Consider the following 18,518-nt stretch of genomic DNA (forward strand, 5'->3'; position numbering starts at 1 on the left):
TGCCTTCATTATGTGCACTTCCTAGGTATCTGTATTAGATGTTAGTATTAGTTAAAATACCAATGTAAGACTTTGAACTGCAAATTGCTTCGTTCAGTTTCATTAAAAAGCTGATATTTTTGGTACTCATTCCACTACTGTCTTGAGAGCCAAGCACCAACACATACAGAGAATCTGGCTCAGTTTGTGTGAATAAACCCGCCCAGGGTACGGTCAGCGTCTCCGGGACGGGGAACGCGAGCCCTGACTACACCACAGGGAGAGAGAGGCTCCAGCCAGACTGTAAAACAGAGCATGTCTCTGGGGTCCTGCTGAGGGAAGGGTCTTCTACCTGCTCCAGAGGGATGAAACTCACTCTCCGTGTGTCTACGATCTCGACCGCCTCGTCTCCCAGCACTCATTTGTGTGCATTGCATGTTTACTGGTGTGTGTGTGTGTGTGTGTGTGTGTGCAGTTACTCTAGCTCAGGCCGTTCAGTTTGTTTTCTCTTGAAGTGATTTAACTCTAGTGTACTGGAGCTCAGGGGCTAGTTTGTTCATGTGTAGCTGCCGATGTTTGCCCGGTGCAGTCTTGTATGATTCCTGTTTTGGTAAGCTGATGTAAGTACAGAGCTACTGTTTAAAGATTAAATGGATATTTATGTGACTTGCTGTGGTTTACGTAGTCGTCTTCACTGTTGTGTGGTTTCTGTTTTCTCTTCAGTTTTTTTGTGAGTGCAGTGCTGTTCTCAGGGAGGGGTAAAGCTGAGCAGAAATGCCCCCCCCCCAAGTAAAGCAGCGGTTGTTTGTTGTCTGTCCTGTAGAATCAGCTGTCAGGAAACCTCCTGAGGAAGTTTAAGAACAGCAATGGCTGGCAGAAACTGTGGGTGGTCTTCACTAACTTCAGCCTGTTCTTCTACAAGACATATCAGGTGAGGACTGCTGAGCTGTGTGTGTGTGTGTGTGTACGTGTGTGTGTGCATGTGCGCGTGCGCGCATGTGTGTGTCTTCTGCTCATGCAAAACCCAATAAAAATCAAACCCAATAACTCAGATCCCTGTAATTCAGCCTTCAGCGGTCTGGGAGTGTTGATCTGTGTACACACCAGTAGGTGGCAGGCCTTTAATTCAAACTCAATTAAATAATCTATTTGGACTCAATGTGAATTATTCAGGAAGTAAGCACTATAAGTTTCCGCATGCTTTTAATGAAACGGTTAGTAATAATCATTATTATAATAGATTTCTTTATGACCTCAGAGCATTACAGTGGAGGAAATTAGCCTCAACCACCAACGTGTAGCACCCACCTGGGTGACGCACGGCAGCCATTTTGTACCAGAGTGCAAACACAACAGATCAGCTGAGGAGGGAGCAGGAAATTACTGAGGCAGTTAAAAAGACAGTTACTGATAGGACTTGTGTCAGATATATAGTCAGCTTACTCAGTTTCTAAGTACTGGTTGTACTTTTTGCTGTTGTGTGTGAGCATTAGCCTGTGCCTAACTGCGTACCCCACCCCTCCTCCCCCAGGATGACTACCCCCTGGCTAGCCTGCCACTGCTGGGGTACTCTGTCACCATTCCCTCTGAGAATGAGAACATCCACAAAGACTACGTCTTCAAGCTCCATTTCAAATCTCACGTCTACTACTTCAGATCTGAGAGCGAGTACACCTTCGAGAGGTAAACAACTCCATACTCGCGCTCTCTTTTATCTCCATCTCTCTCTCTCACTTTCCCGTTCTATCTTTTGGAGTATCACTTGCTCCCTTTCTTTTTCTTGTACCCTGTGGAGGTGTTTCTAAAACCAAACTGCACTGTCCTGCCCCCAGTTACCCCTCTGGCTGTTTAAAGAGACACACGCTCCAGAGTATCACGCCAGCAAGAGCCCTGAGTATCTGTGTGCTCAGATCAAACTTCCTAAGTTAATCAGAGCAGGCAGGATATCGGAAGCGGGAGGGAAATGTACTCCTGAGGGAGCACGATTTGTTCAGATCTGCAGTGAAGTTTGGTTCTTCTCCCATCCTGATCTCTGTGTCTCTTTCCCACTCTCCCTCTCTCTCTCTCTCTCTCTCTCTCTCTCTCTCTTTCTCTCACCCTCACAGGTGGATGGAGGTCATCCGCAGCGCCACCAGCTCCACCAGCCGCACCCGTTTCCTGAGCCGAAAAGAGCCCCACCCCTACTGATCCAAAGAGCCTGGGGCCCACCTGGGGCCTGCCAGGCCCCTCCCACCCCCTTCCTGTGTCACGCCTTGGCCCTCCATACCACACCTCCTACCCATGCAGTGCCCACGTTTTTGTACAATCCATGGATCCCCCATCCGCGCCACACCCCCATGTTAGCCCAAACAACGCCTCCTGCCAACCGAAGGGCCCCACACTGTCAGCTGCGCAGTTTTCAGTTTCACTCTTTGATCCTTTTATTTTCTTTTTGACTTTGCTTTGTTTTTACGCATAAATGGGACACTTATTGTCCCGGCACAAAATTCTGTGCTTTCAGAGTATTTCAGAGGTCATGTGTGCTGGGTAACGACAGAAAGACTGCTGTCCTGCATTTCTACTGAACTCTGAATCATCTTTTGTAGAATGTCATTTTATACGATTTTTTAATGTGGTCTGTGAACCACTTTCTCTCATTCTGGTTTTACATGTTTTCATTGGTTGTGTTTCTAAAATGCAGACCTGTCGAAAAAGTTTTGTTTTATTTTTAAACTACAGGTTTGTTTGTTGGAGATAACTGCTACTTTTTTGCTACTCAAAACATGTTTTTTTGTTTGTTTGTTTTGAAGGACAATGGCTGCGTTCAAATCCTACAGCATGAGTGCCAAACAGGTTTTTTCCCAATGACTGTCTTTATAATGTGATTTTAATATGTTGGAGATACGTAGGTTTCTAAAAAGGAATTTCAGAGAATCGATGTACTAAAGTGAACTTATAGGCACCTTTAAAAGAAAATTTATTTAACTCCAAGATGTCCCTGGGAAATATGACTTGAATTAATATGTTCAGGATAACCTAAAGATTTACGATTCTGGTTTTTCATAATTAATGTTTAGGATTAATAATCATTTTAAGTACATCCTGAGTAGTTACTATGCCAGTATTGGCACTTATACTAAATTGAAATTTCAAAGAACAGTTTTTTTTTCCTGTTAACCCCACTTTGGACACAATGCTAAGAGTGTCTCCTCCGTTCTTCTGTCCTGGGCTCAAATAAGACTTCCTGTTACACTTCATGACCTGTGCCCTATGACCTATGAACTATCATCAGTATTCATTCAGAGTAAATTCTCATATGGAAAAAGGCTTTAAAGCCAAGGTAGGAAATAGACTCTAAAGTTATGAAGACACTTTCAGTCCACTAAATAGCAGTCCTCTCAGGGGTTGTAAATGGCTCCCAACTGGTGAGAGAAATCCTTACCTGTTTAAAACCCTGTGCTGAGATGCCATTTTAATCACACCGTAAGACAAGGTCTGCTTATTTGCTAAAATAAACATCGAAGTACATTTAAATGTGACACATCCTGCCATTAAAATTCCTCATGTGGGGCCTGATGAACAGGTTTATCAACACTTCCGGGATGAATAAGAACTATACTAGCCACGAGGATATGACTGTTGCCTGGGTAACAGCCTCTGCACATACCAAGCAAAAGTGTCTCTGTACATTTTTTACATTCTCTGCCAGGTTCAAATCACCAGGCCAGAGATTGTTGGTCTTTGATCATGTACCTAATTTGTACAGTACCCACTTACTTTTGATACAAAAGCTGACCAAGACTCTGCCAGTATCTTTTTAGAATTTAATTCACTTCTTTATTAACAGGAAAACGTGCAGAAAAGGATCGTTCTGAGTGCACAGGGACTTTAAATGATATTGCTGATGTGAGAGTAAGGAGTCTGTTTGTGGGGGGGGGGGGTGAATTCTACTGGAGAAATGGATGGAATGATCTGTGTGACCCCCCCTCCCCAAACAGCAGAAAGATCTGTGGACACGAAAGCAATAAAAAAAACAAAACATTTTATGACACTTGCTGATGTGTTTGTCTACAACTTTGAGAAAAACTTGTACATTTTAAAAGTAAAGGTATGCAGTTTGTTCTGCCTCTTTTACTACTAACAATTCACAGTTCAAACTCTTTCACAGGAGAATAGAGGAAAAAAATATTAACCTCCCACCACTCTCCTGCACATGTTTTGATGCTAATGGTGTTTTGCTCTGTGTGGTTTTGAGCATTTTGCATAGAAACCTGGAGGTGTAGTTTTTCTGTGACACTAGAGAGCACCACTCAAGAAAGCTGTACATTCACGGTTATTCACTACGGCTGATGGGATCAGATGTTCTGCCGGAAATGGTGGTGGTTATAATTATGGAAACTATCTGATTCCAGCATTTGGCAAAGCTACCTGGAGCTCAGGTAAATCCACATTCCTTGTAAAAATGGGGAAGCCAGTCCTGTTGGAAATGGCTGCATGACACCAGATGACTTTGGCAGAACACAATAATGTTGTGCTTATTCAAGTAGCAAAAAATGCATGAAAATCAATTTTGCATTTGAGACACAGATGTTGTTTTAAAAGCAGAAGTTTGATGCATTACCAGTAGATGGCACTATTGCATTTCTCAGGAATCCATTGTTGCACACTAAGGGCCTGATTTACCTTTAGCATGTGCAAAACCAAAAACATGACCAATGATTGGTCATGGTATTTCTTTTGTACCAATCATTGGTAGTGGTAGTAAAGAGTTTTATTCTTGCTGAAAGGTTTGGCATATGCTAAAGGTCTTAATAAATCAGGCCCTAAGAATCAGGGTTGGGGACAGTTTCATTTCATTTATTAACACTTTCGGGGTGAATAAAATGATTCAATCTGTGAAACATGGTGGAGGTAGTGTCATGGCTTGCCTTCGTTGAAGATATGACTGCTGACGCATGCAGTCATATCATGAATTCTTAAGTGTACAGAAACTGAACAGATCCAAACCACATTCCTCAAAATTCATTGGACGGCACTTCACCTTGCAGCAGGACAATGACCCCAGGCATGCTGCTAAAGCAATCAATGAGTTTTTCAGGCCAAGAACTGGAATGTTCTTGACTGCCAAAGTCAAACTCCCATGCCGAGTCCAACTGAACACACGTTTCACTGACTGAAGACAAGACTGCTGACAAACGCCCCAGAAACGAACAGGAGCTGAAGATGGCTGCAGTGCAGGCCTGGCAGAGCATCACCAGGGAGGATACCCAGTGTCTGGTGACGTCTATGAGTCGTAAACTTCAGGCAGTCATTGAATATAAAGCGTTTGCAAACAAGCGCTAAATATGACTGCTTTATTTCATGTGTTAATTTGTTCCATTACTTCTGCTCCCCAAAAACTGTGTATACAAACTTTTGTAGCCTACAACAAAAATTGTGTCACTGTCCCAATACTTTTGCATTCAACTGTATATTTACTTATACCCCATAGATTTACCACTGGTAGTACGGTATATTCAAACACCATCTGCTAGTGTTTGTGGAGTATTTCACGCATTTTTACACATTAAGTGTCAAACTAATTGATGGTCCTAATGCACACATTTGCCGTTGTTACTAACTCACTAACAAAAGGCAAAAGAAAGCAAACACTGGCGCAACAGGTGATGCCATTACTGAACTACGCTCTTCGAAAAGCTGCCGTTTTAGGGATCCTGGGTTCGTTTCTCTGGAAACGCTGGTTAATAATTCTCCAGCAACGCACAGGTGGTCAATGGCAGGTTTAAATCTAAACTTTAAATTTGTACTCCGGGGAAACGCAGCCTGCTTTCGGCTTAGAACTGCGTTTTAACCTGGCGCCGACGGAGAGAAAAAACAGGGAGTTTCTCCGAGGGGAGGAGTGTGGAGCGGATAGCGCACGGCCGGCGGCTTACGTTTGACTGCTGGGGCAGCATGAACACCATAAGGGAAACCGCAATAATGAGGCGGTGACAGCGCAGTGCTAATGTGTGTTCTCCAAATAATAACACAACGGGGACAATAAAAATAAGAATGGGAACGAGTCGCTCCACAGCATTATGGAAACGGTGAAATAAAGACAACAGGATTTTACGCTTCCAGGATGATCCCGTTTCTGAATCAATGTGAACTCTTTTAGTTCGGGACGAAAAGCAAGCCGACAAATGGTTTCCATTCAGAGCAGATTTTTTTCGTTTTAAGTAAAAAAAAAACTGTTAGTTTTGTTTACTAATTAGTTGATGAAAAGTTCTGCACTGCAATGTCTCTTCCACCACATTCGGAAACTCGGAAGTTCACACGGGGTCTAAGTAAACCTGGAACTGCGGCCGAGTTGAGGCAAAGCGTGTCCGAGGTTGTCAGGACGTCCGTGCTTGTGGTAAGTAAACTCACATTTTAATTATTTCTTCGCCTGTTCATTTTCGTACCGTTTAGAGGTCTGTCGGGCATGTTGGCTTGTCTCACGTAAAAGCCGCTGTTATCACAATGCGGGGTCTGCGGGAGAAGTGTTATTACAAACAATCGTGTTGAACTGAATCCCCAAAACAAACGATACGATTAATAGGCCAGCAGGTAGTCTACTGCGAAACCACAAGCGGTACCATTGTTTTTTATTACTATATTATCAAAACAAGGATTGACGTGTTAATCGGTCTCGTAGTCTGCACGTTTCCATTTAATGTTGAATGAAAAAAAAAATGTTATTCATATATGTTTCGCCTAGAGATTTTAAGGATATGAGTAATGTTTTAAGGACCCGGTGGTTATTTTAACTATTCTTTGTTAAAGTATTTTTGGTTTTGGATAAATGTGTATGCTTAGGCTACTTGGCAGGCATCAAGCACTGATTTCCTTTGTTGTGCCATGTTACTCAGGTACGCTAGTCGCTTTGTTATTGGGACCCTGGAATACAGCCATCAAATACTGGTCTCATGGGACCTGTCACAAACGACCTTAAACTGAGTTTAATCGTCGGGTTTGGATGCTAGATTTCACTGATCTAAAAGACGCGTTTAAACACCTGCTGCGGTGGTTGAAACTGGCACGTGGTGGATAAGGTGAAACCATAAGTCTAAGCGAACAATGCTGTTGTCATTCTCAAGGCAGTGCCGAATGCTTAATAAATAAATAAAATGATGGTAATGTGCATACGAATGGTAGTTCTCCCGTCCCTTACTACTTTAGTGAATAGAGTGGTTTACTGGTAAGAGCTGGCATTCTGCAGACTACTATGTCCATTCATAAACTATATCAGTTACAACCTCGTGGATGAGATGGCGCGGGGGTGGGGAAATTTTTGTTTTGACATGGATTTGTTACACCGCCCCTTCATTTCTGATGTCCTCAGGGACGGCTTGTGCGTGCGTGTGTGGTGTCTTCTACTATTGCTATATTGTACCGATGGCCGTCTCAACCTTGCACAGTATGTTCAGTTTCCAGCTCTATCGGAGACCTATGTCAAAAGCAACAGCCTATTTTAGTAAATGGGTCTTGGTTGAGAGTGGGAGTTTATAGAGTATAACTAGTTGTTTGTGTCTGAGTCTGTAAATCAAATTTCAGCTGAGGTACAAAGTCTAGAGAACCAGATTTTCTTCCTTCTCGTGCCAAAAGACCGAGATAAAGCTTGGGTCCTTAACAGGCGCGCATGCATGTAATAATCGAGTAGCAGAGGTAGAATACCCCTGTCACTAGAAAGGATGGTGATTGGCCAGCTCCTATCTGCAGAATGACACTGTGGTGCTGTGATGGCCTTTTCTCAGTGTCAGGCATGAGTAAACCCTGATTTTAAACTGTGGTCTTTGCTCCCTGTCAGTACCTTAATATTATCACCCTGTCTCCACATCTGCTAGTCAAAACGCTTTCTGTTCTACCTTGTTGAAAAAAAAATCCCAAAATGGTTCACGGAGTATGATGGGAGATGATGTCACGTGCACCCACGGATCCAAGAGGAGTGCATTCATGCGTTCTGAACTCTGAATACCCTGCCTTATTATATAATACAATAAGATACAACTTTATTGTCCACACAAAGTGGAAAACTGTCTTTGGCTTTACATGGGATGAAAAAAACTGACATAAGTCATAAAAAACTCTAGGAATGGACAGAAAATCATTGCTCAGCTTATATTGTTAATATCGCCTGCCCTCCTGAATTGGATGCAACTTCAGGAATGACAGACACTGGTTCTGTGCATCTGTATACTGTGTAGAAGTGGCACAATGCATTGATCTGCAGTCTGTTGTTGGGGTGAGTGCTGCACTGCTGTCCAGCGCTGAGTGCATATAAATGGATAATGAATCCTTTTACTGACCCTTGGTTTAAAGTGAGCCAGTAATTGGAGCATGAGGTTAAAAGGGAACTGATTAGTGTCTTTTTCTTTCTCTTCTATTTCTCTTTTTCTTTCTCTTTAAGTGAGTGCGTGTGTGTTCTTGAAAATGTGCGATGCGTTTGTGTATGTGATCCAGCTTTCCTGGAGAAGTTGCTAGGTAACAGAAACAGACACTGTCCAAGCTTTTGGTCAGAGAAATGGAATCCCAGATGCTCAGCCGCCACACCCTCTTATTTATTTATTGCATCACGTGGAACCGCTCCCAGAGGATTCTGGGAAAGAAGTGAGCAGTGCTGACCGCTGGTGTGTTGAGGGGCATTAACCAGATGGGAAAACATGAGTGATTTGCTCATCTTCATGATTTATAGGTGAGTGCGTGCATGCGTGAGTGTGTGTGCCTGTAGGCGTATGCATACAACACGCAGAACTCTTGTATGTTCAAAAACGTGCTTTCTCAGGAACCACAGGAAGAATATTTTTTAATGTATGTAGTTACACACAGAGCTTAATGGGGTTACATACAGAGCTTAATGGGAAACTTTAGTGTATTGGGTGGGTGGGAATCTGCAAGCAGGAGGCGGGTGGTAAAAGAGCCATTGTGTGCTTGTGTTTCTGAAGTTTGGATTAAGATAATTAACAAAAATTCATATGGTTATACAGTTTAAGAATAAATGAAAATACAACATTGGAGAAACACAAGACAAATGGTAAACTATGCATAAGAGGTAAAGATCTGGGTGGGATTCATTCTGCAACCAGACATGTCTGGGGGATGCTTATGGGTTCATGCACTTACAAGTTTATGCTTGCTGGGATTACCTGAGTTACTGTATCCACATTAAAACACATCCAACTGTTTTCCAGCTGGACGACTTGGAAACTACACCCCTCCTCCCCCGTGTTCTGTCGAGCTCAGCGTGCTCTCTAATGCGCTCATAAAGAGTGTGATTTGTAGGGAAACCACTCTGCTCCACAGAAGTGTCTGCAGAGTCCCACTGTGGGCCTGGAATGCCAGCGTGACCAGGGCCACTGTTTGAGACGAATTCCTCCATGAGACATGTAAATGCGCGGAGGGGAAGATAAGGGTCCCTTTCAGGGACATAAAGGGTGATTGTAGTGGGTACCTCCGCGTGCACTGGGTCGTTATTTACCCAGGCTTTAAACACAAACGGACCCGCCTGACCGCCTGAATGCATTTTAATGCAGATAGAGCCGAAAGTCTGTCCGGGGTCCCGCCCCCAGGGCCGGCCCGCGTGACCACTCGCTCGCCCACTCGGTCCGCCCGAGAGGCTTCAGTGGCACTCAGCCTGCCAGAGCGCGGATGTACCGCGGGATACATGAGACACCCCCCTGCTACACGAGACACCCCCCCGCCTAAACGGTGGAAGGGCGTGTCCCAAACCACCTCATCTCATCCCTCGTACTCACCGTGAGTGCCAGCTCATAGTTTGGGCATGAGCTCCTAAATCCTGATTAGGATAAATCAGCGTACGTGAGAGGCCCAGCCTGGATTTCTGGGGGGGGGGTTGCTTGATTTGAACATGGCCTGCTCTGCACTGCAATAGATTACCCATGAGTCTTTGCATTTTCCTGATGTTGCATCACCACAAAGCAGTGATTTGAGAACATAAGTAATGTGGGTACAGTATAGTAGAGATAAAATAGCCGTGCTGTTGCCCAGATGGAGATGTGCATGTGCTGGGCTCTGCTGTTTTGCACACTGTCAGAGCGCAGGGGGCAGAGAGAGCTTGTAGGCCCCTGAGCTGTGGTCCCCCTCTGGGGCCCTGTCATTATCCCCTTAATGATCATCAGCAGCTTTGAGTTTGTAGCACCTTCTACAAGCACGCCCCCCCCCCCCCCCCCCCCCCCCCCCCCCAGCGTGTGACGCAGCTGCCCGGAGGCGTCTGCATCATGGCTGTCCTCTGTGATTAGATTAGAAATCTCAGGTCGCCTCCCACGACTCTCACAGGAACACTCTGCCAGTTTAGGATGCTTGTTTCCGCTCCGCCGGTCTCATGTTTTTTTCCTCCGTTTTGCAGTGGAGCTCCAGGGTGCAGAATGGATGGAATGCGATTAGCGTGGGTATACAGCTGCCAGCCAGCCCAAGGTGCCGCTCACCGGCTGGTTAGTGCGTCAGCCGGAGTTTGGGGCTTTTTAGCATTCCGAAAGCGATGTTGGTTTCTCTGTGGCAGCAAAGAAAGTAAAAGCAGCGTTTACACGTCTAAATGCGCGTCCCTCCCATAGCGCCAGGTGTACATGTCCTCTGTCATGTTACTGCTGTAGTTTCAGGAAACCCAAAAGATTCGTCTGATCACCTGCCTGCGTCATGGAACGTTGGAATCTGAGTCATCATAGCAGTGCATGTGAACGCGCTTCGTGAAACAGTTATAAAACATTGCTTACTAACAAAGCAGCACTCCATTTTTAAACCCTGCAGAAAAGCAGGCCTAGCTAATCCCTGAGTTCTGGGATGTTCTCATCTACAGGGGCTTTCCGTTTATTTGCCTTGGTCACGATGAGAAACACCCTTGTACAGAAGCTAGTTTCTGGATTTTAAATCCCACTGTCAATTTTATCTGAGTCAGTCAGGGTGTGTCTGAACTTATAATCTTATATTTACCCTGGAAGCTGTTTTATGTTGGTGTAAATGAAGCCAAGGTATATGTAAATGTGCAGTATAGGTACAGAGTAAGTGTATAGGTCTAAGTGGTTGAAATAATGCAGTTCTATCTAGTGTGCATACACAAGTCCCTTCTTCTCCTTGTCCTTGTGTCCTTGTGTTTTTTTTGATGGGGCAATAGAGAACTCCCTCAGTTTGTCTGACACAAGGAGCTGCAGAGCTTTTCCTGTCCTGACGCATCTGGCCCAACATACAGGGACAAATAAGGCAGAACACTGGCAGAGCATCTTTACTTCCATCCACTCACAGCCCACGATGTTGCAGCCTCCTCCAGTCCTCATCCACTCACAGCCCACAATGCTGCAGCCTCCTCCAGTCCTCATCCACCACCGCCAGACTCTGAGGATTGTGCCCTTTCTCAAATGGGTTCCATAATTTAAAGGAACTAAGTAATGATAATAAATAATATTGGCCATTTTTAATACCAAATCTAATTTCCCTATCTCGGCCTGATATTCTCTCTCATAAAATTTAGTGATGGCACAGATTAATCAATTGTCCTTTTATGAAAGCACGGGAGATGATTTCATAATCAAATCCCCCTAATCTAATTAAGGAAACTTCAAAAATACCCTGTCTCAATTAGCCAATAAAATGCCGGTAAGCCTGACAGAAATTTCCATCGTAATTCCCCAAACCTAATGATTTTCTTTTTGCTGCGTCATGTGTTTCACAGATTGCAATTTAAGATCCTTGCTCGAGAGAACAGGTAAAGGTTTTGGAGATAAGTTCCAAACCAAACCAGCAAACGTCCCAGAATTATTGATTGGTTGGTTGAGTGCAGAAGGAATTTACAGCAGTGATTTCTTCTCCAGTTTTCCTGTAATCCTCTACCTTGTGCATTTAGGCAGGTAAGGTCCTTTATGATCAGCTTTCACATGCTATATTTTACATGCATCTCCAGAATTTTGTTGGGGGGTTGGGGCTCAAACCCAAAATCCCCCTTGGCTATGTCTTTGATACCCTACCATCCCCCTGGGATCAGAGAGAGAGGGTACATCACCAAGGCAGTGAAAGGCTTGGTCTTTCACCAAGTCAAACACATTTTCTCTCGGTTTAGAGTTTCTCTGGCCTCAGACCAAATTAAGTGAGCATGCTCCGTGTTGGTCCTGTGTTTGGTCACTGGTACTCAGCAGAATCCTGGCTGTGGCTCTGAACTCCTGAGTATTCCTCACCCGAGCTCCGGCACGGATTGAATCGGCTTTTTATTCTCGCTCCAGCTGTTCCTCCACTTTGGCGGACAGAGGGCAGACATTACGGCAGTTAGAGTGCCCGCCGGCCTGGGTCTCTCCTGAAGGCTGGGCCGGGGTTTCAACGGCTGAGCAGAGAGCCACCGCGCCGATGGGCCCTCATTGGTCTGGGACCTGGAGGAACCAGACGCTGCCTGTGCGGGGGCTCATTTTGATTTTTTTATGTCTGTAAATTTTTACGGCTTTAATTGCGTAACCCATTTATTGGGTAGAAACGCCATTCTACAGCTCTTTCCTTTCTCCCGGCCGAGTGTTTTCTGCATTTGGGTCCACGTTTATTTCACTCCATGGGCGTGGTCCTGCCGTTGTTGTGGGAGACAGAAATAAAGCGTAAAGCACGCAACTTCAGCACTCCAGAGCACGTCTGAGCTCTTTGTTCTGCTGAAATGAGTAACGTTTGGTTCTCTAGGAATTCTCTTCAGAACCTGACCCTTTGCACACATTCGGGATTATGGGTAAATGCGGCTGAATCAGGTGTTCTAAAGGCCCATGTACAAATCTAGTTCAGAAGAGTTTTTTTTGTCATATGATATTTTTAGCTAATTTGCTAATCTGTAGTTATGCTTCTGGAGCTACCTCTCTGCCACCCACACCTGCATTCCTGGAGCACTGCATCGCACCTGTAACTCCTCCAGTACCCCTGCCTGCAGGCCAGTGGCTATTTTACACCCTGTGTGTCACACAGTGCTAGCGCTGAGGGCTAATACTGAGGAAAGGCACATCTTTCACTGGTGATTGGTAGCCTGCGGCAGTTTTCTCCCCCTCAGTCCCGACTCGGCTAATTTCAGACCTCAGAGCTCAGATTTGTCTTGTTTCCTCAGTATTGTTTGGGATGTTGCCGTGGGTGACCGCGCTGAGTGGCTGTCTTGCAGCGGTAGCTTAGCGCCGTGCTGTCAGAAAGCTGTCTGTGTGGAAATATCGGTATTGTTCGGGAATTGAGTTCTCATTGAACTCACCTGGTTAACCTGGTAAAGGTAAATAAATGTGGATTTTACAGCAGCTGCAGAGGTGGCTCTTGCCCTTCTGTGGTGGAGCGTTTCCGTGGTAACACATGCACAGCATGGCTTCCCCCGCTTCGCGTACCCTAATCCATACCCAAACAGGAAGTGCCCATCCTGTCGCCCATCACTCCCACACAGCGAGCAGCCATGGGAACTTGGGCGAGGTGGCAGGGACTTCCTGTGGCTGAAACGGGCAGGGAAGATCAGGGCAGGGGATTGGCTGGGAACGGGAGGGCCACCCGCTGCCACCGATACCCCTGATGGCAGGCCATCTGCCCTGGAGCATGAGGTCACCGTACCAGAGCGGCAAAGCTTCGGAAAGAGGCGGTCTGTGACTTCTCCTCTCCCGTGCGATGGCCAGTGTGTTTATCTGTGATCTGTGCCGATCTCCTCTCACGCTGACCATTTTTTACCTAAATGTGCTCCTCTTTTTGGAGCGTTGTACCAAGAGAATATTGGCTCTTGGTTTTGCACTAGCTGATTATTCTGTTGTGGCTTGTTTATTACCAAGTTTATTACTAAGACATTGTCCTTTGAATAACAAACAGAAATGTTTGCTAGCTCATTGAGGTCCTCTCTGACACTATCTTTGTCTGCTGTACATGCCAAGAATGAACAGGAAACCAGTGTTCAGTCGCTGTAAATACTGTACAGGATTTAATTTCAGTACCTTCTCACCATCTAGTGGTGAGAGGAAGGTACTGCCATACCGCAGTGGGAGCTGCTCACTCGCTCCAGAAGTGAGAAGTACTGCTGTTTTTCTGGCTTCATATTCTCTGCAGTATTGTAGTTGGATGACTCCTAACAGCAACCGTACAATTTCACAGTCTTTCTTGTCCTCACTTGTGTCCTCTGTGCACTTCTTCTCCTCATCAGTTATTACAGAAGTTTCATTATGATAAATATGAAGACATACAGTCGGTTCTGTGCTAGCGCTCCAGAGTGGTTGGAAGCTCTCTTTTTTCTTCTTTTCTTTTTTTTTACAGCTTGTGAGCTCTTGGCGTGACTGATGGTGAGGCTGGTCTCAGGCCTGTCTGGACCTGTGTGTGTGAGGTACCACTGAATGTGGAATTCGCCATGGCACATTGATTCTAATAATGATACTCGGAAAAATAATAATACATTTTCTTCATGAGGCACTTTTCTTGCACCCAGAGTGTAAGAAGGTATGCAGAGGCTTCTTGTTATGTTGTGTTAATTATTATTTTCTAGAGGATATCCTCTTCCTGAACTGTTTGGATGTACTCACGCACTTGCTCTTTGAAGTTGCTCTTGATAATAGCTGAATTAATCTAATCTAATGTAATGTGCACTTCCTGCCCCGTTTCTCCTGCTGTTTGAAGTCTCCCCTCTGTCCATGTGTAAAAGGCCCCACCCACCGGCCTTTGGAGAGTTATCTCTAGCAGGCGCTGTAGATTGGAAAGCACCTGGACTTTTGAAGTGCCGTGAGTCCACTTAGCCTGTTGTCATCCATCCCCTGGTTTCCATCTCTAGGGGAACGAAAACCGCTCTCTGTTTTTAAATTCAGTCAGAGCTACGCTTGATATTACATAGCAGTTTGGGAACAAGCTGTGGAACAGACTCAAGCTTTTGATTGTCCTCAACATTATTCTTCAGAGACAGTGCAGGGGCTACCTTGAAGATAACAATCTGAAGATAATAAAGGAGTTCTGGTCGTCTGTTTGTCCCAGGGTGGAGCTGTTGGCAAGCGGAGTGTGTCTGTCTGCTTTCCCTCCCGCCTGATGGCTGTGTGTATATCTCCCTGGATATTGCGCTTGGAACCCTTTTGCTGCTTCCAAAGAATTCCTCCTCCTTCGTCATCTGTTCCTGTGTTTACCGTGTCACAGGCTCCCGTTCCATCTGCTGTTGGTCTGCGAATCCCAGGGACTGAAATATCACTGTCAGTGTTTAGTGGTTTGAGTCAGTCCAGGCCTTAGTAGCAGCAGGTTGGTGTACTGATTGGACACCACCAGCAGGCTGCTATAATAACCTGCATCTATAAGTGAGAGGCATTTGGTGATTAAACTAATTAGCTGAATTTAGTTTGTTGTTAGTGTGATGTCTCCGGTTGTTCTGTGTTTGTAGATAAAGCAGCGGTAGCCTCTAATCATTGGGATGTTGCTTCCTGTCCAAAGAGAGACATCAGCCCAGTTACAGCAGAAATGGAAACGGATTCTGAGGTGCTCCAGACTGCCCACCCGGGACGAAGTCTCAGCTGAGATACGGCTAAGGCTCTAATCGTAGCGTTGTTGTGTTTTGGGTGTAACCGTGATGTGTTGTGAACTCTTTATTTTGGCTGCTAAATGCACGCTATGTAGCCCGGCAGCTAAAGCTCTGGTTGTGTTTCAGGAAGGGCAGTGATTCTGAGTGCCAGAATTGGCTTTTATGTGCTTGTGCAATGAAACAGGAGGTGTATCAGCAATTGTTGTTCCGGCTGTTTTTTCCTGCAAAAATTGTGATCCTCGAAGTATCATTGAATCATATGAATCATTGCTAAAGGCAAGGGCAGTGTTTCATAATCTCTCTTGTCTTCGCCAATGTCCAATTTATGCTTCTTCATCCACGTCAGTTATTACTATAGTTTCATTATGTTGAATATGAAAGCACACAAAAAGCATATTTTTGATGTTAAGTAGGCCTAGATGTGTTGAGTGATGGTGACCAGCCGCTTACCTTTGACTGCTTTTGTACTGGCCGCTTGGTGAAGACCCAGGCAAGCCTGGAACCTTCTCCCTTTTGGACTGTGATCCTGCACATGTGACCCCTCCCCCACCTGCCCCGACCAACCCCAGATTAAATGAAACAGATTACACCTCCGCTGACTCATTCCGGAGCCCACAGTCACAGCTGGGCTCTGATCCGTGGCAGTGCGGGAGAAAGGGGCGGGAGGAACGTGACCAAAAAAGATAAACAGAGCAGAGAGGGAAAGTGTAGTCTAAATTTAGAGGCAGTTTTTTTTATCCAGGTGTTTTTATAGTCCTGGTGTGTCTATGAAGAGGTCTTCACAGGAAACACTTGTCAGTATTCTTTTTTAGCTCGTGGGCTGGACCCTGCCTGTAATTTCACTGTGAGAACAGCCTGAGGCCCGCGGGGAGGAAAGGAGTGGAGGAAACGAGCAGAGGAAAAGAAAAGCAGACGGGAGCTTACGTTGCCGCCGCCGCCGCCCTTTTCTTTCCTCTCTTTTTTTTCATCTTCTCACGCTGTTTGTCCCGTTTTCTTTTTTCTAAAGTGCTGCCAGGTCTCTGCTGTGTGTCATTTCGGAGTCTGTGTGATTTTTACCGTGTTTGATAGTCCTCAGCTGTGTGAGTGAATGTGGGTCACCCGTTACTTCCAAAGTCACAATGGAAACTAATTGTTCTTTCACATCATCAGTATCATCCTGGAAATATCCACAAAGAGGGCCAAAACTGTTGGGACATGAAAAACAAGTTAAATAATCTTGTAATTCAGTGTGGGTCCATTTAGAACCACTGTGACAGAGTGCTTCAGCACAGGGATTTTCCAATAGGGAGTATACAGTTGATGGTGTTTAGCTTCTGGAAAATTCTGTAATATTAATTGCACCAGAACAGCTAGCTTTTTGACACGTGCATCGCGTCTATTACGCAGAGTGAATTAAAACTTCCCTGATTGTAATACAGTAGATGAAAGTATGCATGCTAATGTCACTGTGATGGTGATCTGAGCAGCACTTCACTGGCAGCCTGTATCCTGTCTGTGTTTTTCTCAATCATAAGATTTGATTCTGTGTTTTTCAAAGGTCCCTAATGAAATGGGACCCTGCTCCTTTTTTTTTGTTCTTCCTGTGTCTGGAGCAAAAGTTACCCCTCCCTGTCCCGCAGGGCTGTAGTAACAGTGCACTCGCAGACCCGCTGAGAGACGCTTCATCTTCCCCCGAGACGACGTCTGTGTGAGTCAGGTGCCTGTGAGGGGCGCATCCTGGAGACACGGCTGCCCCTCAGGGTCTGAGGAGCTCTCTCCTGAAGGGTCTTCATTCAGGGACCTGCTCCCTGTTCTTTCTCCGGTGTTTCTTTAGTTCTGTTTTGTGTTGCTTGCTTGCTGATCCAGCGACAGTTTGCGGGACACTCACATACTCTATGGCAAACCGAAAGGGCCTGAAACTGGAGGGGACTGCATGGAAAAGAATCAACAAATCAGACATGGGCTGGTGAAAAAGACCTTTTTGGGAAAAGATTCACTTAATCAGAAAGAGGGTTTTTATACAAAATACGATCAATATTCATCTGTTTAAGGCTTCTAATTGGCCAGATGTTTTAAAAAAATTGTACTTTTTTTTTTTGCCATGACAAGGCTTGAAAACTGCAGGTGTAAGTCCACTCGAATGATTTTTTAAACGATAGTGTATAATAAAATAATAGAAAGTTCACTTAATCTGCTGGAACACTATGCCTCATTCTGACTGAAAGGGATCTGGGAGCCCCTGGGGCATCTGAACAGTCTCAGGAGTATCAGCCGCATGGTCGCAACCAAACGCACAGGCAAGCAAATAAAGTATCACATTGCTGACTTTACAATGCGTTCTGGGAAAATCCCATTTTTTGAATAAAATATAAACATAAATATACTTATTTACTTAATATAACACCTTATCCATCCAAAATGATTAATTCCCACAGCCGGATACACATTGGCTGAGTGAATTATGGTTTAATGCTTTGCTTAGGGGTACAATTGAATAACCACAGCTGGGTTTAGAACTTGTATCTTTCTGGATTGCGGTCCAGTTCCAGCTCTGCACAGCGTCTCTGCTTATATACTATTACAGAATCTGTTGTTAAATCACAAATAAAGTGATGGCCAATGTTGGCAGGTTCTGACTGACCGATGTCCTTATTGTGGTATGAAACCAATCATCAACAAAAGAACAGTACGAGTAGTAACCTCCACTGCAAACATTTGCCGGTTTTCTCTGTGAACACAAGTTTATATTGATGCTCACGGAATGCGATGTGCTGTTTTTCTGCGTTAGTAAAAGCATGTGTTTCCCGTGGAGACATATTCGAGTGTAAAACCCCTGTCACCCATACGGTGGCCAGTAGAAGCGCCCAGAGCTGGCCTTCAGGGGGACGGCGGTGCTCTCTAACGGTCTCGTACCGCCAGCTGTGTTGACTCTCCAGCCCATTGGCTGTGAGCGCATGTTTGAGCTGTCTGACCCCGAGGAGAAACCGAAGTGAAGACATCAGAGCAGAATAAACCTGGCAGCAGGAAAAGAGCACACTGATAAGAACAGGCTTTTCAGCTCATGTTGACTCATCCTAGTACC

At 45.1% G+C, this 18,518-nt stretch overlaps 1 protein-coding gene across 5 annotated transcripts in view; it reads left to right on the top strand.

The window, feature by feature from the left end:
• Positions 1-18,061, top strand: part of LOC135240906 (FERM, ARHGEF and pleckstrin domain-containing protein 1-like) — a 90,117-nt gene extending 72,056 nt beyond the window's left edge. For 4 of the 5 annotated variants that reach the window (XM_064310946.1, XM_064310948.1, XM_064310944.1 and 1 more), the window contains 4 exons: positions 803-910; positions 1,511-1,662; positions 2,085-6,352; positions 17,077-18,061. In XM_064310946.1, coding sequence (XP_064167016.1) covers positions 803-910; positions 1,511-1,662; positions 2,085-2,166 — 342 coding nt within the window. In that variant the 3' untranslated portion in view covers positions 2,167-6,352; positions 17,077-18,061. The remainder of the gene's footprint in view (positions 1-802; positions 911-1,510; positions 1,663-2,084; positions 6,353-17,076) is intronic. The other variant, XM_064310945.1, reaches the window with a different exon arrangement.
• Positions 18,062-18,518: the final 457 nt, after the last annotated feature.

The sequence above is a fragment of the Anguilla rostrata genome, chromosome 15 (assembly GCF_018555375.3).
Source record: "Anguilla rostrata isolate EN2019 chromosome 15, ASM1855537v3, whole genome shotgun sequence".
In the NCBI taxonomy this organism is placed as follows: domain Eukaryota; kingdom Metazoa; phylum Chordata; class Actinopteri; order Anguilliformes; family Anguillidae; genus Anguilla; species Anguilla rostrata.